This window comes from Babylonia areolata, chromosome 18 (assembly GCF_041734735.1).
Source record: "Babylonia areolata isolate BAREFJ2019XMU chromosome 18, ASM4173473v1, whole genome shotgun sequence".
Taxonomy (NCBI): Eukaryota; Metazoa; Mollusca; class Gastropoda; order Neogastropoda; family Buccinidae; genus Babylonia; species Babylonia areolata.
This window is the reverse complement of record NC_134893.1, coordinates 72,128,952-72,148,383: the sequence shown is the minus strand read 5'-3', so window position 1 is coordinate 72,148,383 and position 19,432 is coordinate 72,128,952. Positions and strand designations below refer to the sequence as shown.

General features: G+C 38.9%; 1 protein-coding gene and 1 long non-coding RNA gene across 43 annotated transcripts in view; one reads left to right on the top strand and one right to left on the bottom strand.

Annotated features, from left to right (window-relative positions):
- LOC143293050 (uncharacterized) overlaps window positions 1-19,432 on the bottom strand; it is a 192,214-nt gene that overhangs the window by 28,831 nt on the left and 143,951 nt on the right. For 36 of the 42 annotated variants that reach the window (XM_076603883.1, XM_076603881.1, XM_076603882.1 and 33 more), the window contains 3 exons: window positions 18,249-18,326; window positions 13,539-13,892; window positions 487-666 (listed from right to left, as the gene is read on the bottom strand). In XM_076603883.1, coding sequence (XP_076459998.1) covers window positions 487-666; window positions 13,539-13,892; window positions 18,249-18,326 — 612 coding nt within the window. The remainder of the gene's footprint in view (window positions 1-486; window positions 667-13,538; window positions 13,893-18,248; window positions 18,327-19,432) is intronic. The other 6 variants (XM_076603910.1, XM_076603913.1, XM_076603915.1 and 3 more) reach the window with 2 other exon arrangements.
- On the top strand, window positions 2,379-18,254 carry LOC143293054 (uncharacterized). The gene is made up of 3 exons (XR_013056711.1): window positions 2,379-2,523; window positions 3,708-3,790; window positions 18,118-18,254. It is a non-coding gene; the product is annotated as an uncharacterized LOC143293054 (long non-coding RNA).

Sequence of the window (19,432 nt, the reverse complement as noted above, 5' to 3'; positions counted from 1 at the left end):
GACAACAACACATCATTTCCACCAGAATGTAACGGTACATATGACAACAACGTATTGTTTCCACCACAACACTCTAACATAACTTGTGACGACAACTTCTCGTTTCCTCCACCACCATCTAACGTACTGTACGACTACAACGTATCGTTTCCAACCACCACAATCTAACATACAACTTATCATTTCCACCACACTATCTAATGTAACATTTGACAACAATGCATCATCTCCACCACTATAACAACTACTTATCTTTTCCAATCACCACAATCTAACGTACCACTTATGTCCACCACCACAATCCAACGAAACATATGACAGCAACGTATCCACTCCACCACCACAAACTCACGTAATGTACGATAACAACTATCGATTCCACCACCACAATCTAACATAACGTACGATAACAACGTATCGTTTTCACCACCACAATCTAACATAACATACGAAAACAACGTATCGATTCCACCACCACAATCTAACCTTCCGAGGAGGATGGCACCTCATAGCTCAGGCCGAAATATGAGAGAACATCAGCATCCTCCTGTGGAGGTGTACTGCGATCCTCTGTGATAACTATGACAGGGGGCCAGGTGGAGGTGGTGGTACAGTCAGTGTCTGCTGCAGAAGCTTCCTTGCTGCTGTGTGCTGCAGCTACTACTACTGCTGCGTCCGGCACCAACAAAAAAGTCACACGGGGCGCACACAATGCAAAATCAACCATGCAGCTAAAGGTGAGGAGAGGCTGGAGGGAGGGGAATGGATGTGTGTCTACAACTGAATTATAAATAATAAATAATTTTAGCAGTGTCTAGTCTACACAGAAAGAAGTACTACAGGAAGGACAAGTGTCATGGGGTAAAGAGAGAGAGAGAGAGAGAGAGAGAGAGAGAGAGAGAAAACTAGATGAAAGGATGTTATACATGCTGGACCTGTGACACACTGTGAAAGAGATTTGTACTACCAGGTGAAGCAAAGACCGAGTCACTAAAGTACAATAGAGAAAGACACAGAGAGAGAAATAGGGCACTACAATGCAAGTGGAGAAAGAGAGAGAGGGGGCAGTACACGACAAAGGAGAATGAGAGAAACAGGACATCGATGAAGATAAGAAAAAGAGAAGACACTTCACAACAAATAAAGAGGCAGGCAGGCAGACAGAAACACAGGAGAAGTAAAGGCAGCACATACTCAGAACAGTGGTTCCGTTTCAACACAACAGCAAAAGCAAAATGCTAAAGAAGAAAGATCATGAAATAATAACAATCACACACTAGTCTACATACATTCGTAGGAGAACAGTGCGCATTCTGCAGAAGAAAACAGATGTAGGAATGAAGAAGGGAAATGCAAAATATATCCAGCAATTAAGACAGGGGGTGGTGGAAATCCCACATACAGAATGGATGAGGGACACACACACACACACACATGAAAAAAACCCACAAAAAAAACCCCACACACACATGCATATATGAGCACACACACACATACACAAGAGCACACACACCATGAAGACACATACAGACACACCATAAAGACACACGCATCATAAAGACACACACACCATGAAGACATACACAGACACAACATAAAGACACACACACCATGAAGACACACACACCATGAAGACACATACACAGACACACACACACAAGCACATGAAGAAAGACACACACACATAAATGGGAAGAGGGAGAGACAGAGTGCTGTGCATGTCACTAGTGTGCATACGCACACACCATCTCTCCCACTAAAAGAAATGTGTCAGTATATCAGAACATGTTCCAATAACTTCACATGTCCTCTTTCTTTCTGTTTCAACCTTTTGCCTCATCCTAGTCATGACACATCTGTGGTGGTGTATACGTTTATGGAATAGTCTGCACACTGTGACACACCCTTACAGAAACTGAAAGCTGGACTGAATGTAATAGTATGGAAATCATATTTGATAATATATATTTGCTGTGCAAAGTAAGAAATCCAACAGAAACAGAAACCAAAAATAGAAAAAAAAGAAAAAAAAAGAAAAGGAAAAGAACCCAATAAACACCGAAATGAAAAAATAAAACAGAACAAAATAAAATGAAACAAAAGGACCCACATTTGCCTGCACAGTCATCGTTAGAAGTCTGCAACCCCAACACTTTAACCATACACACACAAGAGTATGTGCATATGTGGTACTTGCATTTGAATTCAAACTCCTAGCCCTGTGTCCAAGGCGTTTTGCATGCTATGATTCAAATAAAATGTATATCTGTGCACAAGCATTGATATGAATAACATTACAGATACAAAAAGTCGCACAGCATTTGCCTGTCCCACTTGGACTCTCCCAAATAAAGGGGGAACAGGTATCACCATGTGTGTGTGTCCCCACGGACAGAGAGAACAGGTTGAGAACAGTAAGACTGGTACTGTTTGCATGAGGTGTTTGAATGGACAGATGTCTGTTCACCATCTCCAACGGACAATGCCAGCTGCTTTGTCACTCAAGTTGAGTGGAGGAACAAGGTATGGTATGGTGTAGTTATGGTATTGCATTGTACTGCATTACTTTTTGTCACAACAGATTTTTCTGCGTGAAATTCAGGTTGCTCTCCCTGGGGAGAGTGCATCGGCACAGTGCAGCAGAAACCAAGTTTGTTGTTCTTTTTCTTTTGTCTGCAAGTTTTTGTTATGGAAATTGCCTGAGTGTGTGTGTGACAAGTCTGTATGCAAGTGTCATGTACTTGTGTGTGTGTGTGTGTGTCTGTAACTCTGTGTGTGTGTCTGTAACTCTCTGTGTGTGTGTGTGTGTGTGTGTGTGTGTGTGTGTGTGTGTGCATGCATGTGTAAATTTCCTACAAGGTGCCTCAGGGGTGTGCACACATTCTGTTCTTTCCAGGTATTCAGTTTTTTTCTGACATGGAGCAGGAATGCTTAGGACTGTGTAGCTGAGCAGTGTGGAATGCATGACCTTTGTTGCATCCTGCTGGGCTGTAAGGAACATAGCTCATAGCTGGATGTGCTCAATGTGTGTGTGTATGTAATATGTATGTGCGCACGCATACATGTGTGTGTGTGTGTGTGTGTGTGTGTGTGTGTGTGTGTGTGTGTGAGAGAGAGAGAGAGAGTGTGTGTGTGTGTGAGTGCCTGTGCATGTGCATGTGTGTGTGTGTGTTACAGCACAAATGTGCCCACACAGGTGCAAGAAGACTAAAATTCAAGAAAGGTCTGCTGTTCATCAAATGTTGCTCTCTGGCAAACATTTGAATCACACACAGATGCAGACAATGGTGTTTAGTCAGAATGTTGTGCTCTGATAACCGTTTCAGTGAAATCCGAAGGTCACATACCTATTAGTCCAGGTTTTTCAATCATTATCTTTAAGATGAGAACAATAATTAAAATAATTCTGTAATAGAGTGAGAGAATATGTTTATCAATACATGTATGTATAAATGTTTATAAGTACAATTTTTAACTCTTCTGAAATTTCTGTGAACTTGAGTTTTAGATATCTGCGTGTGTGTGTGCGTGTGCGTGTGCGTGTGCGCGCGTGTGTGTGTGTGTGTGGGTATGTGTGTGTGTGTGTGGAAACCACTTGGAAATGAGTATGGAATAGACAAAACTGACTACAGTAAGTTTACCTGTAAGAGGTTCAACATGTTTTGAACACCTCATTTCAACGACCTGGTGCAAACATTTTTTTTCAGAATAAAATTCACCTGCTGTTATCGGAATGAATGATGTCCCATGCCATGCGATACGTATCTTCCAATTTACTGGGGTTATATAGGTATGTTCATTCATCATTTTATTCTTGCCTCTGTTCATTTCATCTTTTCATTTAGCACCATCCTCTTTGATTTAGTTTTAGGTATATAAGAATGCTACAGATGTAAAGCTAGACTGAGTATATGGCTTAATTCAATTTTTTTTTTTTTTTAAAGGTAAAAACAATTTCTTGAAGAAGTAAGAAAAAACAATTTTCAGTTTTCATGGTTTTACTAACAGTTTTTGTCTTTTCACCAATCTGTTTAAGTTGTTCACCTTTTATGATATGGAAATGTTTGCTATGACTGATATTCTAAGCTAGTGCCCCCATGCCTCTTCTACCTACCTACACGTTTCAACAAACCATACACTGACGCCCAGTAAAAAATAAACTTCTATAAAGAACCCACAATGACAAATAAAGATACATGTCTCATGCCTACAGATACAAGTATAGACAGAAATGTATATACCTGTCACCAATGGTACAGAGAAAAAAGAGCTCAAGAAAGAAACCCTCTATACCGACATACGCTCACCTCCCCACCAGGGGCTAGCAAAGCGCAGAGTCACCAACTACTGCCTGTTCTAGGCCTGTGTCTGGCCACAGCGATGCTGAAAGATGGAGGAGGAAGAGCAAGACTTTACCTTGTGTGTCCTGAAGGGACAGCTGTCCTCTGGCCAACATGTCCTCCACAACGTCCAGTGCCGACTCCCCTGGGCGACCATAACCCATACACAGGCTGCCGTCATCCACATCACTGCCGTGAACGTAGGCCACCAGTTTGGGGTAGGAGCTGTCGTCGTCGTCTACCCCTGCACCCCTCTCTGTTGCTTTTTTAGCTTTCTTCCTTGCCTTCTCTTTCATCTCTTCTTCGTAATCGGAATCCATGCCGGCCACGAAGGCCGATTCCGTGCCTGGGATCACTTCCTCAATCTCGTAATCCTCTTCTACTTTGCGGTGCTGCTCGTCGAAGGATTCGTGGTGCATCTTGACCATGTGCACCATGCGGTTCATCACTACGTGCTTCGTCACTCTTGTGCCGTCTTCAAGCACTTGCTCTATGTCTTCCTCGTCTTGCACCAGTTTTGCTGGTTGTTCAAACAGTTCGTACACATCTTCCTTGCTGGTGCCAGGGACCTCTACGTCCTCTTCCACGACGTCTTCTTTCCCGGTGGGCCCGGTGTGTGTGCGGCGGACATGCTTCACTTTGTGGTGAGACACGCGCTGAGTGGAGTGGACGGTGCCGTCTGGAAGGACTTCTGACTCTTCCTTCACATCCACCTCCTCTCTCTCAGGGCCTACCACTACCAGATCATCCATGTTTCTCTGATCGGGGTTACGATACGCTGGGTGGAAACCGACTTTTTTCTCCTCTGCCGTACTCTTTCTAGCACTTCTTTCTTCTCCTGAGACTGAGGAGGGCAAAACTGAAATGCAGATGTAAAAGGGAGAGTGAGGCCAGAGTTTTCAGTGCGACCACTATTTCTCTCTCACTGCAAACCCCACCATGCTAGGAAAAAGGTTACAGGCATGCACCCAGCTGTTAGCCGTGTTATGCTTCACTCATAAGACCAAGCCATACACAGAACGTGTGAAGTTTCAAACAGTGGTACTGTGGGGACTGATTAGTTCATTACAAGGAGTTTGTGGGTCATGAATTAAGTCAGGCACACCAAAACATGAGGACTCTCAAGCAGATTAGGAATATCCCATGCACCTGAGTGAAAGTACACTGGTCCATTTTTTTGCCTAGATCTTTTTAGTGATAACTTCCCAGGTAAACCAAACCTCAAGCCTTATCACAAAATACAGATATTAGTAAATTATAGACATTTAAATCATTATATGCTGCTGGTCCCACACTAAGATTTCTACGTTTCTACCTACATCAAACTATTCTATGAGCTTGTGTCAGATTAAATGAGTATACTCCCCATTTTGATGGCACCTAAAGGCCAGAAATGGTTGGTGAACATTTCTGTGAATGCAGACAGATGGGAAAATTTAAGAAAAAAAAAAAAAAAAAATTTCCATACAGGAACTGATCTGATGCATGATCTGACTCTTTTCCTATGCTTCAAATCTTAAGGTGGATATTGTAAAATGATATGTCCTATATTTCATCCGTATATCTGAAAATGATGCATTCATATATCAGATTTAGACATGGAAAACAGCAGTGTTGGTTCTGTTGTGTGGTTATTTTGATGTTTGAGTGTACAGTAAAAGAACCCCCATTTCTGTATTTAAGAAAAAAAGAAAAGAAACCTTTTAAACTTTGTGCACGAAGAACAAAGAAACTGATCCAAAACTGACTATCTTGATTAAAAAAACAAGACAATCTGAGTACAATGTTCTATTCACTTCCCAAATCTTCATGCTAATCTAAGAAAACATTTTAGAAAATCTTGACATGCAAAACATGTCCTGTTGGTAGTAATGGTTGAAAGTTTGTGAAAAGTATCCGTTTCAAGCAGGTGAATATCAAGTAATATATTATCACAGCTGGGGGTAGAGTTTTCGAACTACCGTGCAGCATAAGGTTGTGTACACCCTCTGGTCTATAGCATCATTTCAGTCCCTTCTCCTAAACCCACTCTTGTTACAGAAAAATGTTTATAAACTTTCATTTACACAGCTTGTACAACTTAAAATAAGGACAGAGCTTTTAGAGTAAAAAGCTGAAAAAAAAAGAAAAAAAAAGAGAGAGAGAAAAAAAACTTTCTCATCTTTCAGTGCCAGATACAGAGTGAAACTTAAAAGAAAATAAGAACACCAACAAAAAACACTTATCAATATGGAACAATCATTCAGAATAGTGGGGTGCTGTAGCATGATTGGTATGTTTCTTACTGAATGGTTCTCTTCATTTCAACAGCTGTTTGCTAAATCATACCTTTTTATAAGTTGTGCTCAATATTTTGACAATGATGTGGGCACTGATAGCAGTAAAACAAACAAACAAACAAACAAAACAAAAAAAGAAACTGAAACAAAATAAACCAAAGAGAAAACTTTTTTTTAAAGAAAAATGCAAATTTATTTCTGAGAATAACCAAATAAGCCAAACCAATAAAAACCAAAAGCCAACTTCAGGTAAAAAATAAAAATAAAAAAAGCCACAGAACAACTTCAGCTAAAATCTGAAAGCTTGTCAAAAGAACAGGTACATGCAGTGGATTGTAAACTCAGGAAAATAATATAAAAAACGAAACAAACAAAAGCAAATAGAAGTAAATCATTTCTGCAATTCACAGTAACAATTGTAACAATACACTTTCTAACCTGGTTTTGTCAAGAGCATTACCAACCCCTCAGACATCTTCCGGATCTAGCAAAAAGTTTTCCACACAGATAAATCTTTTTCTTTCCATACATTCTGGAGAAATAGTGTTAACAAGGTAATCCCAAGTTTCAGTTGTAAGGAAACCATTACCATTTCAGTTTTCCCCCATATATATATATATATATATATATATGTGTGTGTGTGTGTGTGTGTGTGTGTGTTTTCCTTAACCCTATTTTTCTTCTCTTTGAAAGGTATTTTCAACAAGTACTGTGATCATCAACTCTCTTTTCCATGGTCTCATTGTTCTTTTGAAGAGTAATGAAGGCATTGTTTCAAAATGTATTTGTAACTTTTTCATCTTATACATTTATTTCTGTGAATTTCGATCTGGCAAAAATGTGTATGCGCAGTTCCTTCCCTTCCATTTGTAAATGATACATCATTAAGTTTGTCTTTAATGTCGTGGTTATTTGATATTAACAAAATAGATTTTTAAAACAATAAAGTGTATTTGATTGATTACCATAAGCAAGCTATTTTATTTCATTGTATATTCCTATAATGCATATCATGTTATATATGAAGCTACAAATAGTACGTTCCTGTCCAGCTTCTATGACACATATTTCCTTCTTTTTTTTTTTTCCATTCCTTATTTAAAAATTTTTATTTTCTAACCTTCACGCCACAAACATAAAGCTAAATGAATAAGCAAATTCAAGCATTATTTGTATTAAACAGCCTCAAAAACACATTGATAGGCTAATACTTAAAAAACCTTTATTTAACATCAGAACCACAAAAAACTTACTTGTTCAAGCTAAAACAATGAAACATAGACTTTTAAAAAAACTAGAAATGGCATGCAAAAAAACCCCACCAAAAAACAAAACAAAAAAAAAAAAAAACGAAACAAAGAAAAGGCCCCATTGTATTTATAAATAAATCTGAACAAAAAAGCCATCAAGAACAGAAAAAATACATGCCAAAACCAAGGAGGGGTGCACTGTGCTAGTCATCATGTCAGCATGATCACACAGAAAGTTCATGATAGTAGAACATATTCTCAGCAACCAATCACATCAAATAGATTTTTTTTTTTTAAAAGAAAAAAAAGTAAAGTACAGAATTACTAACAGAATGATTTCTTCTGCACTGTGACAAAGATGGAATTTGAAAAAGGGTTTAAAAAAAAGGTAAATAACTTACGACATGAAAACACAAAAAACATGAAACCATAAAGAATAAAAAATACACAAGCAACTTGATTACTTTAATGAAATCTTTCTATTGAGACACTGATGTGACTATGATGTGAAAGCAGGCCAAGTCATGGAAATTTGTGTGTGTGTGTTTTTTTTGTTTTTTTCCAGTTTAGAATCTTTTCACATTGTGTGATTTTAGTATCCACAGAAACACAAAATACATGTAAAGAACAATACACACACAACTCACTTTAAAACAAATCTACCTTCTATCAAGTCACTTGTAGGACAATATGTGAAAGCAGGCTGGAAGTTTTCACGTATCAACAGATTCACACAACATGTACAAACAACGATGAGATCAAAATGTCTTTTCCTGAGCTCATTCTAAGTGATGAGCTTCCTTCAAACTTGCTGAATCATTGTACCTTATCAGTAATTGCATGTATTATGGGTTTTTGTTTTGATACAGCAATGGACTTTTCCTCTGACATTCAGCCTAACCTTTTCAGACATGTGCATAGCTGTTTTCTTTATGTAACTATGAATACATTTCTTTCTGTTGTTCTTCTTCTTTCTATGCTGCCTCATCTTCTGTACAACAGATGTCACAAAAAGTTATGGACCACTTACAAAAGCAGGTGTGTTTTTAAAGAATGTTAAAAAATTGAGAGATGATTCAAATTATGCAGGCGGCATATGGCCCATCACTGAACACAACAAACGGCTGCTTCAGGTAAAGTGAACCACAAGCAGCTTGACAATTTGTTTTTAAAAACTGATGTTTCAGCCACAAGTTTACAGTTGTTCAGTGGTTAATAAAAGACAGCTGCGGTTTTCAGTTGTCAAAAATGGAAGTGCATGTGCAAGACAGCACCTGTAGTTATGAGTGGTGCTGATTACACTGCTGTTCACCAGAAAATTCTGCATCATTTCACCATGACCCAACAGAAGAAAACCGGGCAAGTTTCCAAGTGGTCCTTTACTTTTCGCGAACCCTGTATTTCTGGGACTATACTCCGTTGGTTACCCTGAATCCTCCAAACACTTCTGAGGCCAACCCAGTGCTGGCAGACCACAGAGAGTTTCCAATGCTGACCCTTCCCCACGTCTCCAATGACTGACAGCCCCCATGAATCCACGGTCATCCTCACTGAAGACTTTGGTACCAACTTACCACCAGCATGGAATAGAGTGACAATAGAATTCAAAACAAACGTCACCTTGAGAGCAGCGCAAGAAAGACCACAGAATTTGGGACAGTTCAGTAGCTTTTTCTTTTTTAAATGATGGCTGGTTGGGATGTATGTAATGACAATACTGTCATGGAGATCAGCTTAGGTTTAGGGCTTCATGAGGCTGAACTCGAGGGAAAAATTATTTGCAGATATAAACATATTGCTTAATTCTCTAGTTTACACTACCTTCTGAATCTGCAATTTCCCAATATACATGTGTGCACATGTAACTGAATCTTGAGTGACTGATACAGGAAAGGAATGAGGAGTGTGTAACAGGCAGCTATCAGCTTCATCTATCCAGGCAGGCGGCCTGCTGTGCAAATGATGGCGTTTTGTAAAGCACTTAGAACTTGGTCTCTGGCAGAAGATAAGCACTATATATGTATCACTGACAATGATAATTATTCATATCATTTCCCAGTTGCACAAAGCTGTCAGAGAAGCACATATTATGAAGACATGTATGAAAACTTTATGAACACACACACACACATAAAAACTTCAGTAATTGAAGAAGGAAACGTGTCCGGACAAACAAGAGACTGGGGATCTTTCAGGTGGTTTCTTTTAACATCAGACTGGTTGCTACAACAGGTTCTACTCTGTCAATCTTTCTGGTGGTTTCTTTTTACATCAGACTGGTTGCTACAACAGGTTCTACTCTGTCAATCTTTCTGGTGGATTCTTTTTACATCAGACTGGTTGCTACAACAGGTTCTACTCTGGCAATCTTTCTGGTGGATTCTTTTTACATCAGACTGGTTGCTACAACAGGTTCTACTCTGTCAATCTTTCTGGTGGATTCTTTTTACATCAGACTGGTTGCTACAACAGGTTCTACTCTGGCAATCTTTCTGGTGGATTCTTTTTACATCAAACTGGTTGCTACAACAGGTTCTACTCTGGCAATCTTTCTGGTGGATTCTTTTTACATCAGACTGGTTGCTACAACAGGTTCTACTCTGTCAATCTTTCTGGTGGATTCTTTTTACATCAGACTGGTTGCTACAACAGGTTCTACTCTGGCAATCTTTCTGGTGGATTCTTTTTACATCAAACTGGTTGCTACAACAGGTTCTACTCTGGCAATCTTTCTGGTGGTTTCTTTTTACATCAGACTGGTTGCTATAACAGGTTCTACTCTGGCAATCTTTCTGGTGGTTTCTTTTTACATCAGACTGGTTGCTACAACAGGTTCTACTCTGTCAATCTTTCTGGTGGATTCTTTTTACATCAGACTGGTTGCTACAACAGGTTCTACTCTGGCAATCTTTCTGCTGGTTTCTTTTTACATCAGACTGGTTGCTACAACAGGTTCTACTCTGTCAATCCTTCTGGTGGTTTCTTTTTACATCAACTGGTTGCTACAACAGGTTCTACTCTGGCAATCTTTCTGGTGGTTTCTTTTTACATCAGTGGTTTCTTTTAACATCAGGACTGGTTGCTACAACAGGTTCTACTCTGGCAATCTTTCTGGTGGATTCTTTTTACATCAAACTGGTTGCTACAACAGGTTCTACTCTGTCAATCTTTCTGGTGGTTTCTTTTACATCAGACTGGTTGCTACAACAGGTTCTTCTCTGGCAATCTTTCTGGTGGTTTCCTTTTTACATCAGACTAGTTGCTACAACAGGTTCTACTTTGTCAATCTTTCTGGTGGATTCTTTTTACATCAGACTGGTTGCTACAACAGGTTCTACTCTGGCAATCTTTCTGGTGGGTTTCTTTTTACATCAGACTGGTTGCTACAACAGGTTCTACTTCTGTCAATCTTTCTGGTGGATTCTTTTTACATCAGACTGGTTGCTACAACAGGTTCTACTCTGGCAATCTTTCTGGTGGATTCTTTTTACATCAAACTGGTTGCTACAACAGGTTCTACTCTGGTCAATCTTTCTGGTGGATTCTTTTTACCATCAGACTGGTGCCACAGGTTTTCGTCAATCTTTCTGGTGGATTCTTTTTACATCAGACTGGTTGCTACAACAGGTTCTACTCTGGCAATCTTTCTGGTGGATTCTTTTTACATCAAACTGGTTGCTACAACAGGTTCTACTCTGGCAATCTTTCTGGTGGTTTCTTTTTACATCAGACTGGTTGCTACAACAGGTTCTACTCTGGCAATCTTTCTGGTGGTTTCTTTTTACATCAGACTGGTTGCTACAACAGGTTCTACTCTGTCAATCTTTCTGGTGGATTCTTTTTACATCAGACTGGTTGCTACAACAGGTTCTACTCTGGCAATCTTTCTGCTGGTTTCTTTTTACATCAGACTGGTTGCTACAACAGGTTCTACTCTGTCAATCCTTCTGGTGGTTTCTTTTTACATCAAACTGGTTGCTACAACAGGTTCTACTCTGGCAATCTTTCTGGTGGTTTCTTTTTACATCAGACTGGTTGCTACAACAGGTTTCTACTCTGTCAATCTTTCTGGTGGTTTCTTTTAACATCAGACTGGTTGCTACAACAGGTTCTACTCTGGCAATCTTTCTGGTGGATTCTTTTTACATCAAACTGGTTGCTACAACAGGTTCTACTCTGTCAATCTTTCTGGTGGTTTCTTTTTACATCAGACTGGTTGCTACAACAGGTTCTACTCTGTCAATCTTTCTGGTGGTTTCTTTTTACATCAGACTGGTTGCTACAACAGGTTCTACTTTGTCAATCTTTCTGGTGGATTCTTTTTACATCAGACTGGTTGCTACAACAGGTTCTACTCTGGCAATCTTTCTGGTGGTTTCTTTTTACATCAGACTGGTTGCTACAACAGGTTCTACTCTGGCAATCTTTCTGGTGGTTTCTTTTTCCATCAGACTGGTTGCTACAACAGGTTCTACTCTGTCAATCTTTCTGGTGGATTCTTTTTACATCAGACTGGTTGCTACAACAGGTTCTACTCTGGCAATCTTTCTGGTGGTTTCTTTTTCCATCAGACTGGTTGCTACAACAGGTTCTACTCTGTCAATCTTTCTGGTGGTTTCTTTTTACATCAGACTGGTTGCTACAACAGGTTCTACTCTGTCAATCTTTCTGGTGGTTTCTTTTTACATCAGACTGGTTGCTACAACAGGTTCTACTCTGGCAATCTTTCTGGTGGTTTCTTTTTCCATCAGACTGGTTGCTACAACAGGTTCTACTCTTTCAATCTTTCTGGTGGTTTCTTTTTACATCAGACTGGTTGCTACAACAGGTTCTACTCTGTCAATCTTTCTGGTGGTTTCTTTTTACATCAGACTGGTTGCTACAACAGGTTCTACTCTGGCAATCTTTCTGGTGGTTTCTTTTTACATCAGACTGGTTGCTACAACAGGTTCTACTCTGTCAATCTTTCTGGTGTCTTTTTTTTTTTTTTTTTTTTTTTTTTTTTTTTTTTTTTACATCCGACTGTTTGCTACAACAGGTTCTACTGTCAATCTTTCTGGTGGTGTTTTTTTTAATTTTTATTTTTTTTACTACATCAGACTGGTTGCTAGAATAGGTTCTACTTGTCATTCAGCAAAGATGGATAACAGAAAAAAAACCCACAAAAAACAACCCACCCACCCCCACCCTCCCAAAAAACAACAAACACACACACACAAAAAAACAACAGGCATCAGAAACCATTTTCCAGGAGTCAGAGAACTGAAGTAAACATGTTAAGCACAAACAATAAGGATGAAGGATGCATCAGACAGACACTGACACCAAAATTTGGTTCAAGGACGAATTAGACCATTATCAACATCAGTCAAAGGATGAATTAGAAACAAACACCAAATTCAGTTCACAAACCTTTTCAAGGAAAAAAAAAAAGAGAAAAAGACACAGGACACAATCCAAGCTGCTGTTTGGGCATATGCTTCCATCGACTACTGGCCAGATACTTCTTGCATAAGGGACTCTCTGGAGAAAAACACCCCCATAGAAAAAATCCAGGCCTCCCCTCCCCACCCCCCCCCCTAAAAAAAACAAACCCAACCCCCAAAAGACTTAAACGGGGCTACCATACTCCTCATCCCGTGGCGGGAGGACGAAGTGCTTCCTCGTACCTGGGGGCGTGTAGTCATTCAGACAGGTCTTGAAATCCTCCTCCCGCTCCGGCACCTCATCGGGAGACAACCTGTGCGGCACTACAGCCACAGTTTCCTCCCTTCGGTCAATGAAACCCTCATCGCCCAGGTCGGCTTTCAGCTCAAACTGCTGGTACTGTTCTTCCTCCTCCAGGAAATCCTCCGGTAAGGAAGGTTCCGGAACAGAGGCTGGTCCCTCTTTGTAAGATCCGTCGGACATGGGGCTGAGGCCGGTGTCCGATTCGTCTGGCTGCTGTCCGGGGGCGCTGAACACCAGTCCGGCACTGACCGGCGCCACCTTACCATCAACATCGCTGCCCGGCTGTGCCTTCACTGCAAAGTGGAGCATGCCCTGTTTGTTGCCTGTGATGTGATGTGATGTGCGTAGCTACCTTCTGACTGACAATGGGAAACAGCACGTCAACATCCTACTCCCAGACTGGGTCAAGTTCTCACCTGCTGAAGCTCCTTTGTTAAAAGTCTGAAATCAGTTTCTCTAGGAAGCTCTCAAAAGAATGAAGCATGCAGAACACTGAAGACTGAAAAAAGCAGGTGAAAAAAAAAAAACCCAAAAAAACCCCCAAAAAACCCCAACTTAATTGCAACAGTGACCTTCATAGAATTGATTACAGCTGTTCTGTCAATTTGTTGCTGGAGTTGGAAAGAAAAGTGTGAATCACCCCAAACCAGTAGCTTTGGAAATGGAGACAGACTAGATTTGTAAGTCAATCAAAAGATCCATGCACTGACTGATACATACTCTTCTTTTTACATCACAGATCCCCAAAAGCTTTATTATTATAAAGTCAGAGCAAACTGATTATTAATTCTGATGTCTAGCACCATCTGACAGGAAGATTTTCAAATGGACAAAGCTTCAAGACTGAACATATTGCTGTGTCTACAGAAAAGATTAGCAAAGAATTACCAAACTGAAGCAGTATTACAGCAAAGATGAGAAAATGTTTCTGCTTTCTACACAGGAGAAGCAAAAGTTGTCTTGAGTACAGTATGGAGCGTAGAAGAGAAGCAAGGCGAACAAAGAGTGAAGACAACTGTAAGCATGAACATGTCATTTGTTCTCTCTCTATTTGATACATTATGAAGGCAAATCCCTGTTGTGGGTTCAAAATTACATTGAGCCAAAATTCTGTCTGAGAAAGCCATCATCTTCCCGTAATGATGTCATTTTCTTTCCAATACCTCAGATCTGAAAATACAGTGTTTTTTCCTGATATATAAATGATCATTTACAACCACATCACACATTTTGCCAGTTTTGATGATGTGGCTAATTTCTTTTCCAGGTTGTTTAATCAACTATGCACATATAAAGCTGTTTCTTTTATTGACAAGGCAATTCCATTAAAATGGCAAAAAGTTGTGAAAAAAAAAATCACAAAAAAAACCAGAAAAAAAACTACTGTGACAAAATAAAAGTAAAGAAATAAACACACGACACATTTGTTCATCACTGAAAACTTTATTTTTGGCACAAAAAAATGAACTGAAAATGTCAAAATAGCATGCTTTCCAAACAACATATGCATGCACATCAATACTTAAAAACATCAACTCTGCAATAGTTTTACAAAAGCTGCAGATGTACACAAAAACCCTGAAAGCTGCATATATATGCACTGTGAACCCGGCTGCAGATAAGCACCTTGAAGACAATATTTCCAGATTGACTTATAATTAAAACAGAAGCAAATATCTATTGAGTAATTATTAGCTTCAGTATGAAAGCATCCAGCAATAACAACAGTTCCCATATTACTTAAGTACATCAGTAAAATGGAGGTAAAACTATATTCCATATTGCAGCCTATGTTAGCAGATAAGTATGGTTTGTTTTTTCAAAGTCAGTGTACACCGAAGCAAATAAACTAATGGCGCCATGTCAAAAAGCAAAAATGCTGAAAATTTCTCTCCAATCCTTTAAGAAAAGGATAAAATTTCAATATTTTGTCATAAACTCTGAACATATAAGCATAGCACTTATGTTCAAAAGTATAGTCTAACTTACAAGCAAAAAACAACTTTCTGCTATGAAAAAATTGTTAAAAAAAAACAACACAAACATTTATAAAGCATACAGAAATGACTGAACAATACACAGAACACTGAACACACATATCTGTCTACCTTACACAGGTATGACAATGGCACTAGGGAGTGCTTTTCAAGGATCCTGACAAAGATACAACAAAGAATAAAAAGCAAAAAGTAATACTGTTCAAAAGCAACACAAACAGCAGAAGTCAAAAGTTCACAATGTTCAGGAAATGGAAATACAACCAACAGATTCATATCACATTCACAAACATTAAAAAAGGGAGAAAAAAAAAGTTTACTGTGGGAATAAACTTTGCTAGAGGCACAACGGAATGGACAAAAACTGTATTCCATAAAAAAGAAAGGAATAAGGAAAGACCAGCACAGAGAGAGAAAGACAAAAACAGAGATAGACAGAGAGAGACAAAAACAGAGACAGACAGAGAGAGACAGAGGGGAGTTAAAGTGAAAGTGCAAGTGAAAATAAGAGACATACAGGTTGTGTGTGAGAGAGAGGGAACGAGAGACAAGAGATATAAAGACAGGTAGACACAAATACAGGAAAAAGAGAGAGACATACAGAGAGAATATATATTTCTGGCCACAAATTCAACAAGGGCTCACTCAAACATTAACACATCAATTACCAGATTCTTAACAACAAAAAAACGATTGTGAAAAATGGAAAGAAATAACAACAGTAAGCCAACAATATCAGGACTACACGAAACAGATCCATCAGGTTGATCCAGGTGACAAATACATGACAATGATTTGAAACAGGGCAAGCTGACCATAATCCCACAACTTTGGTCTGAACGCGATGAGGGAAAAAACCCAAAGAAAATAAAGGACGGATACCGAAGAAAGAACTGCAGTGGGTAAGGACATGTGTTAAAAGTAAATCATGGTTTGTGCTTCATATAACAGTATCAAAACCGATTTTTTTTCTCTCTTCAGTTTTGTTTTATCTCCATTATTCTTTACTTTGTTTCCTTCTTGAGCTGACTGTAGCTACTCTGAAAAAGCAGGATTAGCAATTCTGCTTTTGAAAGGTTGAAAGCGTACTTATTTTTGTGGCAATATCTTCACTTTACAATCATGGCAAATGGTGAAGGGCCTCAATTCCCAGATCTGGCAAACACCAGTCTTGACTTCATGTATGAAATTTTGCTTTCACTTAAACTTGATGAGACTTCCATACAATACTTTGTCTTTCCTCTGCATATTCATTTTCAGGAAAATTACATTTTACCTATGTTCACAGTGCCATTCCTGATGGACGTGAGAGATTCTACCCTCACAATAGAACTCTATACACTGTTCTTTCTTTCTTTTAAGCAGTAAGGATTTACTAATGTGGGATTACACGATTTCAATGAAAAACAAAATGAAGCAAATCAGACTGTCCTTCAAGAGAATAGGGAAAATTTTAATGAAAAAAAAAAGCAGCTAAATATACTGTCCTCTAAGAGAAAAAAGAAAAAAGGGAAGAAAAAGAAATGAAGGCACAAGTGTACACACCCACACAGAAAGCCAAATGTACACACCAACACAAGTGTACACACCCACACAGAAAGCCAAGTGTACACACCAACACCAAAAACAAGGGAAAAAAATTCCAAAGCTCCATGAAAGAAACTGGCACATTAAAACACCACAGTGAGAGAGCTTCATAGATCTTTCAAGAACATGAAATAATGAATAAATACACAAGTCCTTTTGAAACACTCTGGGGGAAAGACATTCAAAATATGGACTGTCATGTTTAGGCTGGATAACATGTACAGTATATTAGCGTGTACATAATGGGGAATTTATGAATGAATATAAATATCAACTTTTACTGCTGTTGAAAACAACAAAGAAAACCAATCTCCATATTTGTCATGCAACATTTTCAGTTATAAAAATGTTGGGTTTTTTTTTTTTATAAGAATTTCTTTTTCAAATTTAAGAACATGGCATTTGAATAAACACATATATATCATTGCACCTTTTTAAAACAATAAGAAATATTGAATGCACAACATATCATTAAGTCTAAAACCAACATTTTAACCCCTTGACTGCTAGATTCATAATACTGTAGTCAATACTGTTTCTTATATTCCTACATGCATACAACATACTTATAAGTGGCCGACAGCTAAAGCAGAAAATTTTGTTTCTGTCAGAGCCTTTCTTTTCTTTTTCTTTTTTTCTTCTTCTGAAGTCAGCATCAGATGTCATATCTTGAAACAATGATGATGGAGAACAATGAGCAAGGATTCAATTCCTGAATGAACAGTGTCAGTTGTTTTCATTATGGTAGGTGACAACAGCATAGTGTACCCAGCTGTACAGCATATGAGAATAAAACACTTTTCAAAGAAAGGAGAGAAAAAAGAACGGGAGAAAATGATCCAGCAGTCAAGGGATTAAACAAGGCACCAAAATGTCCTCCACATAGTCCTCTTCCCTTAAATATTACCTCTGACGAAATTCTTTAACTTTACAGCTCCTGATCATGAAAAGACTAGACCAACACTGGGAGAATATCCTGGCCAAGAAGAAGGACTGCTAACAAGGCCCACTGTTTACAGGGGACCAAAGGACACTTATCAAGCCGGAAGGCTGCTAGTTACACACCCTGAGTGCTGGCGTCGGGTGCTGAAGAAAGTCTGGAAGCTGCTTCAGCTGCGAAACTGCTGCCTGGTGCCGGGGAGTCTGCAACAGACAGGGGCACGTCACTCAGGGAAATACAATGCAATCAAAGTGCAATAGTTAATTGGTATTTTCCTTGATATTTAACATTCAATAAGGCACCCAGCTGAGTAGAATGACCCACCCTCTACAGCAGGCACTGACCAGCAGAACAACAATTACACCTTACCTTCTTGTGCCTGTGAGTTTGTGTGTGTGTGTGTGTGTGTTTAAAAGGTGGCTCAAATTCCTCAGTACTGGATTGTATGCTACTCATTAACCCCCTCACTGCTGCTGATCAGTATACTCATCAGTGAAGGGATGCCGCATCACTAAGACAGAAGCTCACAGGTCAGGATGTCAGTCACCACTATGCATGCGGACTTCCTATTGGGATGGCATTACTTTTTATCAGCAAAATGAATCACACCATTGGTGAAAAACATCGAGTTGTGACTGCACTTCAAATTCAGGCCACACACCAATATCACTTCACCACAGCTCAGCAGAAAGGGGTTAATGCAACTGAGCTGATCAGGATGTTATTATAAAGTATCATACACAGTGCAATTAAATTCCATTTAAGTGATCACAATATTTTTCTAAGTGCATTCAAGTGATCACAATATTTTTCTAAGTGTCATGTGTAGAGCTTGATTTGTAATGTAGTTCTGATATCACATGGACAGCACAATGTCAAAATTTTGTGTTAAATCTTGTACGGACAATGAGCAATGATAATGAAGACAAATCATAGTGTTTCATAATTATTGGTGGGGCTACATGCGTTGCAATATAATTATTCTCATGTTACATTATGTAACTAAAGGCCACTAAAACACATAAAGAAATTAAATTCACAATCACAATTCTTTCTGTGCATCAATCAAACATTCATGTCATTAGCCTCACACCTATCAATATACACTGCAACAATATGATCAATGTTATTTAGATATGGGGAATAACACATCGTTTTTAAATAAGGAAAATTTACCATAAAGTTTTTATTAAAAAAAAAGAGAAAAGAAATGAATATCAGTTAATTATCTGGTTCCAGAGAGCAACGTACAATCACAAGTAGTGATTAAATAAACAATGGAAATTGTTAGTTAACCCAGACCCCAAGC